Source organism: Capra hircus, chromosome 27, assembly GCF_001704415.2.
Source record: "Capra hircus breed San Clemente chromosome 27, ASM170441v1, whole genome shotgun sequence".
Lineage (NCBI taxonomy): Eukaryota > Metazoa > Chordata > Mammalia > Artiodactyla > Bovidae > Capra > Capra hircus.
The window spans coordinates 12,296,921-12,317,537 of record NC_030834.1 but is presented as its reverse complement, the minus strand read 5'-3'; the positions used below and the strand labels follow the sequence as shown (position 1 = coordinate 12,317,537).

The following is a 20,617-nucleotide window of genomic DNA, read 5'->3' as shown; positions in this document are numbered from 1 at the left end:
GAAGCTGCAGCCTCTTACAACCTCATCCTGGAAGTGATACACCTTCACACATGCCATATATTATTAGTCATAGATACTGACCCTGCTACAGTGTGGGAGGCATCTTCATTCAGATATGCATACAGAAGGCAGGGATCACTGGGAGTCATCTTGCAGGATGGTTACAATGGGAGGGTTTGGGGAAACAGCTCAGGTTAGGCTCCCAAATTAGGTCAGAAAAGAAAACGACATGTGTTTGAACAATGTCTGAATGAATGTAGATAGGTTTTTTTCTCAACATTTTATTATAAACATTTTCAAACATAGAAAAGTTGAAATTGTACGTGAAGATCCCCATACCCACTACCTAGATTTTATTAGCATTTATTATATTTACCACGTCTACCTATCTTATTTTTGGATGTGTTTCGGAATGAGTTACATAGATTCGAAAGGCATTTTCAAAGGTGTGTATCAACTGGAAGTGAGGATTGCAGGAGAAACAGAAGGATCCTGAATTTTTAGTATTTCCTAGGATTAACAAGGAAACGGAACAGGCTTTTATGGGAAGATGTGGTTTAGTTTTGTACCAAAGAACTAGGGATCATTTCTTTTGAAAAAACAATGTTGATTTGTTTGGCTGCGTCAGGTCTTAGTTGGGGCATGTGAGATCTTTGTTGCGTCATGTGGCATCATTCATTGCGGTGTGGATGTGAGATCTTAATTCCACAGCCAGGGATGGAACCTCCTTCCCCTGCATTACAAGGTGGATTCTTAACCCATGGACCACCGGGGAAGTCCCATCTTTATTTCATTTCTGCTGGAAGCCAGTTTGTGATGGTGGTTACCAAGCTCTGGATGCAGTGTATGTGACCGATTAATGAGATGTCTGAGATTCTCTGTTTTTGTTTTCCGATGTCCAGTTTTACAGTCTGTGGCATTGAGGAGTTGTTGTCTGTGGGAGCAAAGCAATAGATGTGGGGCTCAGCAGGGAGTCAGGGGATGGAGACAGTGATTGGAGAGTCACCACATGGACACATGGGTGAATTACCTGATTGGGTTATGCTGCCAGGGGAGAGCTTTGAGATCTAGGAGGGTGACAGAGAGAGAACCCAGGAGACAATGAGTGAGAATACCTGGATAGGAGGAAAAGCAGGATGTCATGTGATACAGACCACTGCTACTTTGCAGGTTAGTGATATGAGAACTGAGGAGAAGCGTTTGGATTGGCAGTTAAAGTATTGTTGATTTTAATGGTGGGACTTTAAAATAGTATAAAAGTAATGACTGGGGGATTTGGGAAGACAACTAGTGTAAACTGTTAGTAAATGAGGAAGTGGCCACTTGACTGGGAACCATGGTTGAGGGAAGCATGTTTAGGACTCAGTGGCTTGAGAATGTTTGTCAGCAGAGGAGAGAGAAAGCTAGTAGATTGTGAAAAAAAGATACTAACAGAAGGATGGAATGTGGCTTGGGGAGAAGTGGAGTACGAAATGAGGAAGACCCGAGAAACCTCCTTAGAGCTAGAGAAGGGGAAATGAAGCTGTTGGGAGGGGAGGGTATTGCAGGAGTTCCAGCTCTTGGTTGATGAAGCAGGAGGCTTTCTGAGGGTAAAAGAAGTGGGATGGGGTCGCTGAGAACTCAGTATGGTGAATGTGTGAAGCAGGTGCTAGGGAAAAGGGAGGCTGTGTAGGGAAGCACAGCAGAGACCCATGTGAGAGTAAAGCTGAAATTTGTGATGATGGGCCAATACAGGAGCAGAAAGTGCTTTTTAGTGATATTTGGAATAGATCACTATAAACATTATTTATAATGTATTTTTCTAACGTGTGTGTGTGTGTGCTCAGTCATACCCAGCTCTTTGCAACCCCATGGACTGCAGCCCGTCAGGCTCCTCTGTCCATTGGATTATCCCAGCAGGAATACTAGAGTGAGTTGCCGTTTCCTTCTCCAGGGGATCTTCCCAACCCAAGGACTGAACCCATGACTTCTGTAGCTCCTGCACTGTCAAGTGGATTCTTTACCACTGAGCCGCCTGGGAAGCCACCTGGGAATTTTCTAATAATTTTTGTCTAATTCTTGTGGGGAAAAAAAAAATTTTGTAAGGGGATCTTAGGTAGAAAGAACCAGCACTACTCAGATTCCTGTGCTGTTTGATTTGTCTGGGCTGGAGATATTTTTTGGAGGCACGGTGCCAAGTCACTTTGTAAAGTTAACCATATATCCACTTCTTATGGGGCTAGATAGTTCTGCAATAAATATGAAGGGAGTTGACTTCAGCCTTCACCTGAGATTTAGGTATTTCTTTTCAAAAGAGAAGAAAGTAAACTTGCATTATTTTAATAAAATTTCCTTTGTCACAAGAACTTTAATTCATAATAGTCTCACTTGTAAAAACCTTTTATCATGTTTATATCATCTTTTAGCATCACCTTTGGCTAGTTTCAGACAGCACATAAAAAGTTTGGAAAGACTTGGGCACATGATAAAATTGGCAGCTTGGTTTTAGAACAGCTTCAGCCAGCTTCCTGTGAAACCAAATGCTATTTCATAGAACTAGTGTCATGTTAGGAAGGCGTTGAGCTGCAGACTTTCATTGTTATTGGGAATATTTTTAGATTTGTTCCATTTTGTCCAAAAGGGGAAAAAAAGCAAAGACAATCTTTTTAATTAAGACTTAATACAAATGATAATTTTTATTGCTTCACTGAGGACATTCTTTTTTCATATAAAAAGTGTGATATATTCACATATTATAAATGTCACCATTTTTAAGGGATAGTTCTGTGAATTTTGACAAATGCATATGATTATGTAAGCACTATCAGATTGGTATAAAAATTTATCCACCTTTTAAAAAAAAAGGACTCTGAGCATAAAATGGAAGAGTTATATTTGTTCATCTCTAAACCGCATTAATAGATGGGGAAACAGTAGAAACAGTGTCAGACTTTATTTTTTTGGGCTCCAAAATTACTGCAGATGGTGACTGCAGCCATGAAATTAAAAGACGCTTACTCCTTGGAAGAAAAGTTATGACCAACCTAGATAGTGTATTCAAAAGCAGAGACATTACTTTGCCGACTAAGGTCCGTCTAGTCAAGGCTATGGTTTTTCCTGTGGTCATGTATGGATGTGAGAGTTGGACTGTGAAGAAGGCTGAGCGCCGAAGAATTGATGCTTTTGAACTGTGGTGTTGGAGAAGACTCTTGAGAGTCCCTTGGACTGCAAGGAGATCCAACCAGTCCATTCTGAAGGAGATCAACCCTGGGATTTCTTTGGAAGGAATGATGCTAAAGCTGAAGCTCCAGTACTTTGGCCACCTCATGCGAAGAGTTGACTCATTGGAAAAGACTCTGAGGCTGGGAGAGATTGGGGGCAGGAGGAGAAGGGGACGACCCAGGATGAGATGGCTGGACGGCATCACGGACTTGATGGATGTGAGTCTGAGTGAACTCCGGGAAATGGTGATGAACAGGGAGGCCTGGCGTGCTGCGATTCATGGGATCGCAAAGAGTCGGACACGACTGAGCGACTGAACTGAACTGAACTGAAACCGCATTAAAGTTACAGAAAAAGAACTGTGTTATTTAAAAAAAATTTTTTTATGAGCTCATTTGCATAACATAGTTATGTCTACACGTATATATTCAATATTTCGAAAGTGTTTCAGTCAGTTGCAGTCATTCTTTCTATTGCTTAATGATCTTATATTGCTAATGAGAGACCCCTCCCCTCTTCTTGGCTTCAAAGTTCTTTTGACATGACCCATTGGTTTTTGACTGCTTCTTTGATTTCTGGTACAAGATTTGCCAGGCTTGTTATATAGCTTGTCCCAGATGTTACACTCAGCCATTCCATTAAGAAAGCTTGATTTTTGTTTTGTTTGGTTTTAATTAGAGAATTTTATTTAGAAGATATATGTGTCAGGATCCAGATAGGAAAATAGAACCTACACTAGTTCCTTTATTAGAGAGAATTTGATTTAGGAAATTAGTTAAATGGGTGTTGGAGATCTGGAAAAGTAAAAAGAGAATATGGAAGTAACTCAGAAGATAGTTATGGCAGAGAACAACCTCAGTTCCTGGGGCTGCGGAATAAAGAGGGAGAGATTGTGGAATTAATAGAACCTGGAAACTTGGAAAAATGACCTGTGTCACTGGAACCAAGGAGGCACTGGTATTGGTACTTCCGTGGGAGTTCTCAGGAAACCAGGGGAGTCTGGAGGCTGCTGGCCAACACTGCCTGCAGGTTGACGGGCTTTGCTGGCCTGGCAGTAGCAGAAACAGGAGGCAAGCAAGCACACAGGAAGGATCTAGTCCATTTTCCCCTCCTCTAACCTGGTGCCCCCTATTGGCAGAATCAAATAGTAAACAAGTGATAAGGAGAAGTGTTTGCAGGCCTGATCCTGCATCTCAGAGTCAGCTACAGAATGCTGGGTTTGGAGCTGAGGGCCAGTTGTTGTTCACTCAGTCATATCCCACTCATTGTGACCCCAGTAACTGTTGCATGCCAGCCTTCCCTGTCCTTCAGTGTCTCCTGGAGTTTACTCAAATTCATGTTGTTTGAGTTGGTGATGGTATCCAACCATCTAATCCTCTGCCGCCCCCTTCTCCTTTTGTTTCAGTCTTTCCCAGCATCAGGGTCTCTTCCAATGAGTCAGCTCCTTGTGTTCGGTAGCTAAAGTATTGAAGCTTCAGCTTCGGTATCAATCCTTCCAATGAAAATTCACGGTTGATTTCCTTTAAGATTGACTGGTTTGATCTCCTTGCTGAGGGCCAGTAGTTTTTAAGATCACTAGTACAGAAGTTCGGAAAAGGCAATGGCACCCCACTCCAGTACTCTTGCCTGGAAAATCCCATGGATGGAGAAGCCTGGTAGGCTGCAGTCCATGGGGTCGCTAAGAATCCGACACGACTGAGCGACTTTCCTTTCACTTTTCACTTTCACGCATTGAAGGAAATGGCAACCCACTCCAGTGTTCTTGCCTGGAGAATCCCGGGGACGGGGGAGCCTGGTGGGCTTCTGTCTATGGGGTCGCACAGAGTCGGAGACGACTGAAGTGACTTAGCAGCAGCAGCAGCAGCAGCAGCAGCAGCGCAGAAGTTACATTTGGTGTGAGGTGTACTGATTGCTGTTGTGTTGTCATTGCTTCTAGACCTTTTAAATGAACAGAGTTATACAAAATGAGCATTTAAGATTTTTTAATTGACGTATAGTTGATTTTCAATGTTGTGACTAAGTATTTTAAAACAAATAAATGAGTTCATATTTGTGTTAATTTAAATTTAATGTCAGATTATTTTTCTTCTTAGATTGTATTTATTACTTTAAAAAATTTTTTCATCTATTGAGGTACAGTTAACACATGAAATTGTAATATATTGAAAGCATACATGATAATTTGCTATATGTATATATTGTGAAAGGATTCTCACAATCAAGAATTAACACATCCATTGCACCTCACATATTTATCTTTTTTTTCTTAATGAGAATACTTAAGTTCTCTTAGCTAGTTAGCTAGTTTTAATCATTTATAATACAGTGTTATCAAAAAATATGGAAAGCTTCATGAATTTGCGTGTCATCCTTGTGCAGGGGCCATGATAATCTCTGTTATCGTTCCAATTTTAGTATATGTGCTGCTGAAGTGAGCACTGTATTTATTACTTTTATATGGAAATCTTGGTTTCTTAACAATATTAAGGTAATTACAAATACTTGTATTAATTCAGTCCTGCAGTAACATATAAAATAACTTTAAAATAATGCCAGGTTCCAGCTCGGGCATGACAGCATGAGGAGCTCTTGTGGGCCTAGTCCTCCATGAAACTGGTGAAAAATATTTTTAAAACAACTACATTAAAGTCTCTGGAAATCGTCTGAGGGAGTTTAGCAAACGAAGAAACATTTATGATAGAAAATGTACTCAAACTCAGTAAGAGTAGTGAGATTCTGTGGGATCCTCCACCTCTCCCACCCCAGCCCAGTGATACAGAAGCTCCATTCTAGACTGGAGGGCAAATAAAACAAAGCTGCTGGCTCCCCAGGTCCCAGCCATCCTGGGAGAACAGCATGTCAGCATTGCTCATCTCGCCCCCAGCTACTATTGCAGAGGCCACACACCGGGCAGGTGCGGTTAGCAGCTGTGTTTCTCCCCACACCCTGTGGAATGGGGGCTTTACCTTGAGCAGGACACTGGGGCTCTGATCACCCTTTCCTGGCTTGGAGGCAAGCTGGGAAGGCCTGAGGCTCTTGTCTTCCCCCTTCTAGGTGTTCCGCTCTTACAGCAGGGGTGACTCTCACTGAAGCACACCCTTGTCCCCAACCCAACTGCAGAATGTGGCTCAGACATTTTTCTCTGGAGGCGGAAGCTGTAAAACCAGTAGTTCCTAATGTTTTCCCAAAGGCACTGACTTTATTTGCATCAGAATGTGGCTAAGCTGAAGCCTGAGGATGTTCTCAGAAATTTAGAGGTAGTTGTGAAAGGCAGTTGGGAGGAGACTGGTAGATTCATTGCAAATAAAGACTAAACTGTAGGCCAGCTAGTTAGCTGGAGAGAACTGGGGAAAAAGGTAGCTGGAGCCATTTGGAGTCAGAACACATCTCAGACACAGACTTTGGGAGGTGTCTCTTCCAAGGAACCCAAATGTGATTGGGTCTGTTTGTGGAACAATTCACATCCCAGGATCTTGTTGAAATAGTAGAGAAATTAGCTGGAAATTTGTGGAGTTTAACAGCTCCAAAAATATTTATATATACTCAGTAAAGAAATTAAAAAGCTGCATTAGAAAATACTCGATGCAAAAGCAGTAAAGGAAGAATAGAGGAACAAACCGAATATGAAATATAGAAAACAAAAGTAAAATGGCAGACGTAAATCCAGTTATATCAGTAATAGCGTCAACTGTGAATAGGTTAAACAATCCAATCAGACAGGGACTGTCAGACTGGATTAAAAGAACAGATTCAACTCTATGCTGTGTGAGATAATAGAAAAAAATACATATGTATTGATCTCTACCCCAGGTTTTTGGCATGGGTCTCTTGGAAACCCTTGTAATTTCCTAAGTCATAAGTGGAAGAAGCCAGTCACAATTTATACCACAAGTCACATATTATATGATACATGCTACCACTTATATGAAGTGCCCAGAGTAGGCGTATCTAGAGAGAGAGTAGTGGTGATGCCAGGAAAATCCCGTGGACGGAGGAGCCTGGTGGGCTGCAGTCCATGGGGTCACGAAGAGTCGGACACGACTGAGCAACTTCACTTTCACTTTTCATTTTCAGGCATTGGAGAAGGAAATGGCAACTCACTCCACTGTTCTTGCCTGGAGAATCCCAGGGACAGGGGAGCCTGGTGGGCTGCCGTCTATGGGGTCGCACAGAGTCGGACACGACTGAAGCGACTTAGCAGCAGCAGCAGGGCTATGGAATGGCAGATAGGAGGGTGTAGCTGATGGAAACAGTTTCTTTTTGAGGTTTGAAATGTTCTGCAATTGATTGTGATGATGATCACATATATTGCTTTCATATATCTGGATATACTAAAAACTATTGATTTGCACAGTTTAAATGAGCAGATTTTATGGTAGTAAATGATGTCTCAATTTTGACTAAGAGATAACTAATGGATGCAGTTTAGGTTTCTTTACAGTTCATCTGGTCCTTGGAATATATTCCACTGAGAATGTACAAAGTAATACGATTTTAAAGTCATTAGAAATAATTCTTTTTTTCCGTATGGTTATGTTACCAACTTGATGTTTAGTTATCTCATCAGTTGATTTTTCCTGTAGTAAAAAACAACTCCGAGTTGTAGCTTAACAGCGGTGAATATTTCCTGCTCACGTTCTGTGCAGTTGCTACAAGGGCTCATCTTCAGGTCCCAGGCTGGGTTCAAATGACAGCTCCTATATGGGATATGCTGGTCTCAAGGTGGAGGGCAGGGGTGCAAAAGGGTTATTAGAATTTGTGTTGACTCCTAAGTCCTTTGTTTAACACCTGCATGCTGTCACTTACCTGTATTTGTCTGTTTTGCATACAAGGTTAAATTACATTTTTAAAATATGTGAATTTATACCTGTTTCTCCAGTTCACATCCACCATGCACAATTCATCTTCATCTTTTTCTAGTCAATATATATTATCCTTTTCCATGTGAAAATACTGGTTCTCAGTAACAGTTTTATTTATTTCCTTTATTCTAAACAGTTGAAAACTTAAAACACTAATATTACCAATAGCATATTATTAATTTAATATTTCTTTGCATTTCTTTACCTTTAGAAGGTATACCATTAAGGATATCCTTCAGAAGATTGTTGAAGAGTTACTTGAATTAATTTTTTTGTATATGTGTGGTTATCAATTTGTCAGAGTTTTTTTTTTTTTTTTAAGATAAAATGCAGTTTGAATTCAAACTAAAATGTTCACATAAATTTAAGGACTATATGGTTTTTTGTTTAGCCATGCTGGGTGGCTTGCAGGATCTTTGTTTCCCAGCCAGGGATGGGACCTGTGCACCCTGCAGTGGAAGTGAGGGCTGCCAGGGAATTCCAGGGCTATGGGGGTTTTAATTCATTATTCTTTTTGTTGTTGCTGATTATTTGGTTATGGTTTATCTACCTCCTCTGTGGCATGTAAACTCCGTGGGGGCTTCCCATGTTTCTCCACACACTGCAGTGCTTGGTTAATCATGGGTCCTCAGACACATTTGTTGAAATAAATGAGTGAAAAATGTGTGTGCACTGACGCTCAGTCATGTCCGATTCTTTGCAACCCCATGGGCTGTAGCCCTCCAGGCTTCTCTGTCCATGGGAGTTTTCAGAAAAGAATACTGGAGTGGGTTGCCATGCCCTCCTCCAGGAGATCTTTCCAAACCCAGAGACTGAACCCACATCTCCTGCGTCTCATGCATTGCAAGCGGATGTTTTATCACGGAGCTGCCTGGGAAACCTCTTGATTTCGTTATTCTTGTATCCCTCATCGCCCATTATGAAAATACTGATTTCCTATCACACCAGTATAATCATTCATTAGCAGTGCCAGCAATGGTGGTAATTATTAATAGAGAGTCTGCCTGGAATGCGAGAGACCTGGGTTTGATCCCTGGGTCAGGAAGATCCCCTGGAGAAGGAAATGGCAACCCACTCCAGTACTCTTGCCTGGAGAATCCCATGGAGGGAGGAGCCTGGTAGGCTACAGTCCATGGGGGTTGCAAAGAGTCGGACGCGACTGAGCGACTTCACTCACTGAAAAATTCATTTGGGGGAGTCTACAGACTATTTACCTCAGTTGTAATGTTGGTCAGATTACTGTGCTTTATACTCACTTGAAAGAATTTCCTTCTGTGAAGTTGTCTTATCAATTCAATATTTAATAGTGTTTATTTTATTTTGCATCCTTTTAGGGATTTAAAAATACTTCATTATCTTTCATAATTATGTAAAATGTTCATAATTATCCTAAAGTCAAATATACAAAACAGGATGTATTTAAGAGAAGTCTACCTTCTGCCCCATAGCTTTGATTTTTAACTTTTTGTTATGGAAACTTGTGACACATTCATTTTGTAAAAGTAAAGAAACTAGTGTAATAAAATCCTCAGATATCCATCACTCATCTTTAGCAACTGTCAGAGGTTGTTGTTAATCAAGTTATTATTCATTAGACCCCCAATCACTTGTCACACTGTTAATTATAGTAGTTTAAAAATAGGTTTTAATATTTGTTTAGGGTAGTCTTGAGGGCAGGTTGGTATTTTAAGAGAGGCCATCTGCTCTACTAGGAGAAAGAGATGGTTCGTGAAAGTTCTGTAGATGGTAAGTAGTTATGTGGTCCAGAGCTATCAGGAAGGATTTGGCCTTTTAACAGGGCCAAAGACAGTTCATGCACATGTTCTGAGAAGACAAGGACAGATTGCTAACTTCAGAAAGTAGGAAGACAGAGTTTCTGTCTGATTGCTGCTTTTTGTGTGTGTGTGTGTGTGTGTGAAAGATGAGATAAAATTACCAGTTGATGAGTGAGGGGTGTCGTCATAAGAGGATACTGGAGATTTGAGGGGACAAGAAGGTGAAATATTAGTAGTTGTTGTGCAGAGTGGGATGAAGGAAGGGTGGTACGGTTGTTAGGCGGTGCTGAGTGTCTGCTTGTGTGAAACCAGAGAGCTTGTGTTTCTCTCTACTGATACTTAGGTGAAGTACAGATGGGAAGTCAGTGGGTAATGGTTTTTGCAGGGTGAGTACATCTGAGTGAGAGTGGTAAGGGATGAAGGTGTTGGAAAGCTGAGTAAGGAAGGAGTGAGAAGGAGGGTGGTGAGGCAGTAAAAATGTGGGGGGGGCTTTGGAGAATCAGTAGGAAAGGACAGAAACCAAAGAAGTTCTGGGGGTTTAGGTGTCGGTTCACCATTGCTGGGGTGAGTCAGCTTCAACTCTTGTCTTTTCACTTCTTTTTAATTAAGATTCAAATTCTTGGTAGAGAGAAATAATTAATTAGTCAAATACCACTTAATTGGGGGGAGGGAAGGTAGTATTAATCAGGGGAATTTGCCTGATTGAGAAACCTGGTTGTTAGGATGTGAAGTTTGTTCGTTTCTATGTTGCTCTAGTTGCTGTATTATGTAAAGGAGATGCTGCTTGCCCAGCTTGTATAATGTCATGTGGAATAATGCATGCTTTGAAAACAAAGTGTTATGAAACTGGTAAGTAGTGCAGTTAAGCTCAGATGGTGATGATGGTGATAATTAAATTCTCAGTGACTACAACTGCCAGTGAATTTCTTTGTGAAACCATATTTGAAGATTTGAAGATCCTATTTAAGCTTAAAATTAAACTATAAAGCTCAAAGTAAAATAGCTCAATTTATGGGCTAAAAAGTGCATATATTAAAATAGCCTGGGAAGTTTTGAGTTGATCTTGTTTCTTATCAGAGTATATTGGCTTATGCAAATGATTGGAGTGAAAGCTGTGGAAATTAATATCATAACTAGATTTTCTTCTTGGAGTGGTAATTATTCTACCTAATTTCCTGATACTGAATTAGCTGTGGGCTGCCGGAAGAAAGCTTAGCCATAGCAGAAAGTAGAAAAATGTAAAAAAAACACAAAAAACAGGGGTGTGGCAGGCAAAGAAGTTGAGTATTAAAGACATTTGCATTTGAAGTAAAGTTTAATAGTAAAAGACTTCCCTGGTGGCTCAGAAGGTAAAAGCGTCTGCCTGCAATGTGGGAGACCCGGGTTCGATCCCTGGGTTGGGAAGAACCCCTGGAGAAGGAAATGGCAACCCACTCCAATACTCTTGCCTGGAGAATCCCATGGACTGCAGAGCCTGGTCCATGGGGTCTCAAAGAGTTGGACATGACTGAGCAACTTTACTTTTCAGTTAATAGTAAAATATTAACTTCAAGTTGCAAAGCTGTTGAGATAAATAAGTACTACTCTTAACAATGGCAAAGAACTAATTGGGCTGCACTCATTAAATTAGTAGTGATGGGTTAGGAATTGGAGAGGGGTAAAGGAATTGAATGTCTCTGGTTTTGCTAATTGTCTGGACATAGTAGATATATCATTTGTTATTGAATATACTTGGCATAATACACAAGAATAGTTAATAACTGCTTTGTTCTTGGACACGCAGTTTACCATGTAGCTGCATCAGTTTTAATAACGAGTGATTTTAGAGTGGGGTCCCATTGCTTTTTGTTTCTTGACTTTTTCTATGCTTACACCTGCCTCTATATCAACTTTTCAGAATGATGTAAGGATGTTAGTAAAAGTGAATTTACTTTCCTTTTTTTCCCTTAGGAGCAGCCACCATATCCTAGTTACAATTCTAACTATTGGAATTCTGCTGCCCGACCTCGGGCTCCTTACCCAAGTACATACCCTGTAAGACCGGAAATGCAAAGCCAGGTATGATCTGAAATTGATAAGACTTTCTGAATTTTTTCTTAATGATCTGATTTGTTTTCAGAACCTGTGGAGATTTTATAGTAAAGATGTGTGGGGTTTTGTTATGTAATGGAGTCTATCTTAATCATTTTAACATTTTTAACTCAGAGGTAGGGAAATATCTAGGCAGATACTATGTAAGGCAGAAGTGGCTTGACACATGAGAGATTATTTCTCAGGACCTGGAAACAACAAATGCAAAATGTACCTATTTTTAATGATTTGTTATTTTATGGAGATGTAATTGACATATAATGTTATATTAGTTTTAGGTATATAATGTAAAGATTCAGTATTTGTATACTTTCTAAAATGATCCCCATGTAAGTCTAGTTAACATCTGTCACCATACATAGTTACAAATTTTTGTTTTCTTGTGATGAAAGAAGTTGCTAATGTATTGTTTTTGGCTGCAGCCGGGTCTTCCTTGCTATGCAGGCTTTCTCTAATTGCGGAGAGCGGGGTCTGTTCTCTAGTTGTGTGTGGCACGCGGGCTTCTCATTGCAGTGGTTTCTGTTTCAGTGAACAAACTCTAGGCTGCGAGGGCTTCAGTAGTTTTAGTTTCTGGGCTCTAGAGCACGGGCTCAGTAGTTGTGGCGCCGGGACTTAGTTGCCCTGTTGCATGTGGGATCTTCCCAGATCAGGGATCAAACCCATGTTCCCTGCAGGGCCAGGCAGATTCTTTACCACTGAGCCACCAGGAAAGCCTCTGTGATGAAAACTTTTGAGATAAACTCTCCCCGTCAGTTTTTAAATTTGCAATGCAATATTTAACTATAGTTGCTAGAGTACACATTGCGTTCTGTGGTTTATTTATTTTATAACTGGAAGTGTGTACCTTTTGAGCACCAACCCACTGCTCCACCTCTGGAACCACCAGTCTGTTGTCTGTATCTGTGAGTTGGCTTTTTTTGTTTGTTTGTTTTTTAGATTTTACATATTAATGAGATCACATAGTATTTGTGTATCGCATTTAACTTAACACCTTCAAGGTCTATCCATGTTGTCCCAGTGGCAAGATTTCCTTGGTTTTTTGCTTGAATAATACTCCATTGTGTGTGTATATATCTGTCTCTCTTTTTTTTATTCATTCATCCGCTGCTGGACATTTAGGGTGTTTCTGTGTCTTGGCTATTTAAATAATGCTGCAGTGAACATGGGGGTACAGATAATTTTTTAAGTTGGTGTTTTTGTTCCCTTTGAACATATTCCCAGAAATGGAATTGCTGGATCATACGGTAGTTCTGATTTTAGTTTTTTGAGGCATCTCCATACTGTTTTCCATAGTGGCTGTACCAGTTTACCTTCCCATCAACAGTACACAAGGGTTTCCTTTTCTCAGCATCCTCATCCAGTACTTAATTGTCTTTTTGAGAATAGCCATTCTAATAGGTGTGAGGTGGTGTGTCCCTGTGGTTTTGATTTGCATTTTCCCGATGATTAGGGATGTTGAGCACCTTTTCATGAACCTGCAGGTCATCTTGTATGTCTTCTTTGGGAAAGTGTCTATTCAGATCCCCTGCCCATTTATTTATTTATTTATTTATTTTTTTTAATTTTTTTTTTTTTTTTAAATCTTAACAGAGTAGTCACTGTTCAAGCTTTATTTATTGTTTTAGTTGGTGTAACTTGGTTGGCTGCCTTATTTATGTAATTTTTCCTTTTTACATTACAAGGCAATGTACACTATTCTGATACATACAGTACATAAGATTCTTTAGAACAGTTATGCACATGGCATGCAATACTGGATTTGTACATTGGATCCCAGGATGTGATCAACTGGAGGGAAAAAAGCTGGACTAGGCACCTTGGCTAAAGGAACCAGAGGTTATGTTACACAGTAAACACACATCTGGTTTGAAGGGCAACTGCAGCATCTGCAACATGGGCAGTGGAACCTCTTAAGGAAGTTGAATTATTTGACAAATCAATTTAGGACCACACAAGGTAAGTGCCATGCAGCATCAGGATACAGCTGCAAGGTTTCATGAAGCATTCCTTGCCATCCAGCAGGGTTTTATGAACCATTCCTATTTCTAACATTAGGAAACTGATTTTTTCCTAGGCTGTCTTAACATTACTGTTTTAATCACAGATCAGATATAAAGGACAATATGAGTTACAACCTCCAACTAAAATCCTGTGTAGCCTAGACAGTGAAGTGACACAACATTAGAAGACTTTAAAACTGCAGTTCTTTCTGGATCCCCCAAAGTGTATCTGCACTCTTCTTCAAACAGGCCTCTTCTTCATGAGTCAGAGTCACTTTCACAACGTCTGAGATTCCATTCTGTCCCAAGATGCAAGGGACACTAAGGAAGACATCCTCTTTTATTCCATAGAGACCCTTAATCATGGTGGAAATCGGATGCACCTGCCTAAGATTCTTCATTATACTTTCTGCCAAATCAGCCACTGACAGTCCAATGGCCCAGGATGTGTAGCCTTTCAGTTTGATCACCTCATAAGCACTGTCAACCACTTGTTTGTGAACGGCTTTCCACTGTTCCTTATCTGCATCAGTGCCTAATTCAGGGTGTAAATTCTTCAGGGAGACACCAGCAACATTCACTCCACTCCATACAGGCACACTAGAGTCACCATGCTCTCCAAGGATCCACCCATGGCAGCTTAATGGGTGAACTCCCAGCCTCTCCCCCATGAGATAATGGAACCGAGCTGAATCCAGATTGCAACCACTTCCAATAACACGGTTTTTGGGAAAGCCACTTATCTTCCAAGCCACATAGGTCAAAATATCGACTGGATTGGAAACAACAAGCAACTTGCAATTTGGGCTGTATTTTACAATATTAGGAATGATGAATTTAAAGATGTTCACGTTACGCTGGACCAAATTCAGACGGCTCTCTCCCTCTTGCTGACGTGCCCCAGCTGTGATAATAACCAGCCTGGAGTTTGCTGTTACGTTATAGTCTTTGCCAGAGACAATTTTTGGTGTTCTAAGGAAAAGGCTGCCATGTTGGAGATCCATCATCTCTCCCTTCAGTTTATCTTCCATGACATCAACAAGAGCAATTTCATCTGCCAAGTCCTTCATTAAGATACTGATGGCACAGGCCATGCCAACAGCACCAACCCCAACAACTGTAATCTTATTCTGGGGGACATGTTCTTCTTTAAGAAGATTCTGAATCAGTTGATCCTTGAGAGTTGCCATCTTGGACTTAGAACCTAAAGGAACCGGGAGTGACCGTCGAGCGGGCGGGTGTCGGAGGCGTGCGGCGTGGGATCCGGACTTGGCTGCAGCGGCTCCGGTACTCCCCCCTGCCCATTTAAAAAGTTTTGTGTGTGACGGCACCTGGCTTGCAGGATCTTGGTTCCCCAATCAGGGACTGACGCTGAAGTTAGTTATATTTATGTCTTATATGTGTTTCTATGCTTTTACTACCTGTATATGCATTTTTATAGTACAATTTAACATTTTAAAAACATTTTCTTTTAAAACCGTATCAAGTTTTTAAACTTGATATAAGTGTTTCATCCTAGCATTCTCTTGCAGCTTGCTTTTTTTAAACTCAGCATTGTTTTTCCCTTTTCTATTGTACAACATACGAGACAAGCATTTCCCTACTGTGTGGAATTGGTGGGTTGGGGTATATACATCTTTATTTAATATAGCCAAATTACTTTTCACAGTGATTAGAGAGCCAAGAACTTCTTTATTTTCTCTGCTGCCAACCTACTCTTCAGAAGTAAAACCTCTGAAACACCTCTGAACTGTGATCATTAGGTCATGCTTAGTCATGGTCTGTAAGGATTGCAAGGCTAATACATGTTCTTCTGACTCTGATTGTTGTAATCATGCATGTTGTAGCTCTGATCTATTGACCCAGAGGGTACTTAGGAAAAGTATGGTGAACACACAGGTTTTCTAGTAATGATTGTGGTGGGGTTTTTGGTTCCTTTGCCTGACTGGGGATCAAACTCTGTGCCGAAGCACAGAGTCTTAACCACTGGGCCACCAAGGAAGTCCCTGTGGTGGTTTTTTTCTGTTGTTGTTTGTTTAAAATCCTCTCATTGGTCACAAATGCAGCTTGTTTTTCTAAAGCTGCTTTCCCGCATATCTAAAGGATGAAAGACGGATGTTTTCACATTGATTTTCTGATAAAGAAGATAAGTCTCCTGACTCCTGGAAAATTTCACCACAGAACGCCAAGTGCCTGGGAATAGAAATGCTCAAAGAAAGACAACTGAAGTCCTCTTCGTTCTAAATGTTCTGAATTGAGAAATCATGATACAGAAGGACTTTGGTCAGAACCTGTAATAACCTTTTCATTTAATTTAAAGGAGAACTGGGTTGTCAAATACAGCTTATTAAGTACCGTGGTTTGGAGCTCCTGTGAGACAAAAATTGGACCAGTTCTGTAAGTAGAGATGCTGCATGAGGAAATGACCAGTGGATGATGATGAACTGGGGAATTCCAAAAGCAAGTGTCAGGAGAAACTCAAGGTGATGTTGACTGCTGATAATTATGAAGGCTCGGAGTCCTTTTGTGGTGAAGCTTTCCATGTTTTTCAAGATAACCATAACAGGAGGAATCGTGGTGTTGCTAATGGAGAAGTAATTTTTCCCACTTGGATTGGGTCTGTTTGCTGTTGATAGCCATATATTACCAAATGGAAAGGGAATCTATTAACAGTGTTACCACTTTCTGGGTGAGAGACCTGGCCACTTTTCTCCCCTTTGGGTTCTACATCTATAAGCAGTCCATCAATTGTAAAACCAACTTTTGGAAGAAGTATTTCCTCGTGGATAATCTTCAGCTTGCAGTGAGACACCATATGGTGTGACAGTATTTTGACTTTCAAATGCTGAGTCATATTTACATTTACCTCTAGAATAGAAGCAGCACTTGGAATATGTTTTGAGTTTTAAGAGTTCCAGTCTCTTGATTTCTTCTGGAATCCAGAATGAGACGTCTACAGAAATTCAATGACTGTCAGAGGTTTTGTTTAATTCTCCTTATAGTGGATCAATTTCAGATTTTATCTGTTGCCATATCAGCTGACAGGTTTCAAATCCCAGCTTGCTGTCTTTAGATACAAGTTTCCCTTTATGAAAAAATTGGACTAGATGGAAGTAGCTATGGTCTGTGCAGCCCACCAGTTTCTAGACATACTTGGGATTTTGTGACATTTTTAATAGCATAATTTTTTTCTATAAAAATAATACAACTTTATTACTAAATACTTGGGAAATAAAAGAGAGAAAAGCCACTAACTCTGTCATCATAATATTTCCATATTTTGGTAAATTTGTTTTCAGCCTTCTCCCTGTTATATTTATCTAGTTTTAAACTTATTTTACATATACTTTTTAATATTACTTTTTGGTTATCATATGTACTTGTTACAGGGTGAAATAACAGGAATTCCTTTTTTTAATAGTAAGGAAATTTTCAAACATAATCCAAAGTAATGGGATAGTACAGTGATCTCCCACGTACCCCTTACTCAGCTTCAGCAAGTATCATCAATACATGGCCCTCATGTTTCATCCATGTCCTTACTGTGCTTTGAAGAAAATTCCAAATATCACATTATTTCTCTTGTAAATACTTCAGTATGTATCTTTAATATACAGGGACATTTTAAAAATATTACCACAATGCCATTATTAAAGCTTAAAGAAATAAACACTAAAAATAATTCTGTAATGTCAACAGATGTCTGGTCAGTTCTACAGTGAATTTTAAGACAGAATGAAATTCTTTCAATGAATAGCCTGCTACTGCTGCTGCTAAGTCGCTTCGGTCGTGTCTGACTCTGTGGGACCCCATAGATGGCAGCCCACCAGGCTCCCCCATCCCTGGGATTCTCCAGGCAAGAACACTGGAGTGGGTTGCCATTTCCTTCTCCAGTGCCTGAAAGTGAAAAGTGAAAGTGAAGTCACTCAGTTGTGTCCAACTCTGTGCGACCCCATAGACGGCAGCCCACCAGGCTTCTCCATCCCTGGGATTCTCTAGGCAAGAATGCTGGAGTGGGTTGCCATTTCCTTCTCCAATGCATGAAAGTGAAAAGTGAAAGGGAAGTCACTCAGTCGTGTCCGACTCTGAGGGACCCCATGGACTGCAGCCTACCAGGCTCCTCCGTCCATGGGATTTTCCAGGCAAGAGTACTGGAGTGGGGTGCCATTGCCTTCTCCAAATGAATAGGCTGTAACTGACCTAATCATTCCATCAGTACAGGACATGTAGGTTGCTTTCGATACTGCATGATGGTGAATCATGCTCTGATGAACAAGTCCATGCTTATAACTTTTTCTCTAGTTGAATCATTTCCTTAGGAAGGATTTCTAGAAGTTGAATAATAGTACAAAAAGTCACATTTTTTAAAAAAAATCATCTTCAGCTGTGTATGTTGTATAAGGGACTTTATTTTGGGGGGGGCAGGGGGGAGTGTGTCCTGCAGCCCGGGAGGGGTCTTAGTTCCCCCACCTAGGATTGAATCCGTGCCCCCTGAGTTGGGAATGTGAGGCTTAACCACGGGACCGCCAGGGAAGTGCCTGTCCCTCTTTTTGATGTGGTAGATTTGGAATCAGATTTAAATTTCATTTTCTTTAATCATTAACAACTGTAGACGGTATCAGGATTCTCTTTTGAGGTATAATTGACATTTAGCATTCATTTCAGATGTATCCAATAATGATTTGATATTTGTCTACATTATCACATGGTCACCACAATAAGTCTATTTTATTATCACAAGCTTCTTTTCTTATTCTTCTACCTAAAATGGGAAAGACTGTCTAGTTTTAGAAGGATGAGTCCAGGTAAAGTTGATTTTATTTTTACCATCTTACAAGGTAGAGTAGAAAGTAATGGAAAACCTGAAGGTAATCATTTAAAGTTTAGCTTTAGTCTTATTTGGATTACTAAACTGAGGATTCTAGGTATCAATACTAGTCTGGATAGCTGATGTAAAACTGCAGGAAGCAGTATGTGAGGAATTTGTCTCTGTCTGCTGTAACTTGGGAAGCAGAGTGAGACAGTACAAAAAACACAGGCTTGGAGTCAGATCAGGTTCATTTTCTGGCCTTGCCACAATTATACTAACAACAATGGTATTATGAAAATTGTCAGTTATTGAGCATACCATGTACCAGACACTGTACTGAGCACTTTATATATGTCATCTCATTTAGTTTTTACAATAACCCTGCAGAATAAGTTCATGATTTCCATTTTCCTGCTTGAAAAAGTAGAGAGAGTAAACACAAAGCCTGTGGCAGGGCTCCGTCTATCTCTGTGGTCTTTTTTTCTTTCTGTTGTATCAGGGTCCTTTTCTTCTCTCTTTAGCCATTCTCCCGGGTTTCCCAAAGTCCCTTTTCCAGTGTGCGGGGACAAGCTCCCTCCCATTAGGTGTAACTGTCAGGCGTTCTTATGAAAAAGGTTGAAAAGCACTGCTCTAAGGCTATTACTTCATCTTTCATCACAATATACCTTCCTATTGTTATGACACGGACTCTAAAGTGATAATCTGAGTTTAATATATATATACAATAATAATATAAGAACACCTTTAAAGGGTCGCTTAGGTAGTTATTTTCATTAGTTACTCATCTCCTTTCTTCCCAAAGTTCTCAAAGTGAGGGCATTTCAGCTCTTGTACTCATTCATCTCTTCTCTCCCAACTTTGCTTTTTCCAGAGTTTGAATTCTTACACAAATGGGGGATACGGCCCCCCATACCCCACTGGCCCAGGGACAACTACTGCCTCATACCCTGGGGCCTATTACACCCCTGGGTATGCTCAGACCAATTACTCCACAGAGCTTCCAAGCACTTACCGTTCACCTGGCAACAGCCCAACCCCGGTCTCCCGTTGGATGTACCCCCAGCAGGACTGCCAGACTGAAGCGCCCCCTCTTAGGGGGCAGGTTCCGGGATATCCTGCTTCACAGGTGAGCACTCTTCTGCTGTCTTTTTAGTTTTTAACTGTTAATGAATGGTACCAGGTTTATTTCTCTGTTCACTTCAAGAGGTTAGGTTTATATTTTTAAATATTTTAGGAATTTCTGTTCACTTCACAGGGAGTTCTGTGCTGTTAAAGTTTAGGCCCTATTCCTTCTGAGCTTGACGGTCACCAGACCTGCCCCTGATATCTTTGGAACCAAGCTTTTGTAGGCTTGGAGAAGTTATTGCAGCTGTTTAGAAACACCCCAGTTTAACCCTGTAGCAGCTAAAGTATACTGTTAAGCGGAGAGGAGGCAGCTCAGGATCTGTTTACACTAGAATGTTTTCATTACTTCTTTAAGTGTTTTTTTAGCAATGACCAGCATATTTCCTTCCTCTCAACCCAGAACCCTGGAATGAGCGTACCCCATTACCCTTATGGGGATGGTAATCGTAGTGTTCCACAACCAGGACCACCCGTACGACCCCAGGAGGACTCATGGGCTCCTCCAGGTGCTTATGGAATGGGAACCCGGTACCCCTGGCCTTCAGCTGCGCCCTCAGGACCACCGGGGAGTCTCTACATGAATGAGAGCACTTCATCGTGGCCTACCAGTGGCTCTCCTCAGCCACCTCCTTCACCGCCACCCCCACAGCCTAAGGTAGGAGGCCTGCTGAACCTTGTTCTTTCAGTGTTTGGTGATCGAGAGAGCACAATATGGGATTTCTCCGCATTGGCCTGTGTTAAATGGAGGGACTA

At 40.8% G+C, this 20,617-nt stretch overlaps 1 protein-coding gene and 1 long non-coding RNA gene across 2 annotated transcripts in view; one reads left to right on the top strand and one right to left on the bottom strand.

Annotated features, from left to right (window-relative positions):
• Nucleotides 1–20,617, top strand: part of BAG4 (BCL2 associated athanogene 4) — a 32,051-nt gene that overhangs the window by 3,930 nt on the left and 7,504 nt on the right. Inside the window, exons 2-4 of the mRNA XM_018041795.1 lie at nt 11,789–11,896; nt 19,611–19,865; nt 20,265–20,519. Of these exons, the coding sequence (XP_017897284.1) occupies nt 11,789–11,896; nt 19,611–19,865; nt 20,265–20,519 (618 nt within the window). The remainder of the gene's footprint in view (nt 1–11,788; nt 11,897–19,610; nt 19,866–20,264; nt 20,520–20,617) is intronic.
• On the bottom strand, nt 13,506–15,219 carry LOC106503669. Its single transcript, XR_001917352.1, has one exon. It is a non-coding gene; the product is annotated as an L-lactate dehydrogenase A chain (long non-coding RNA).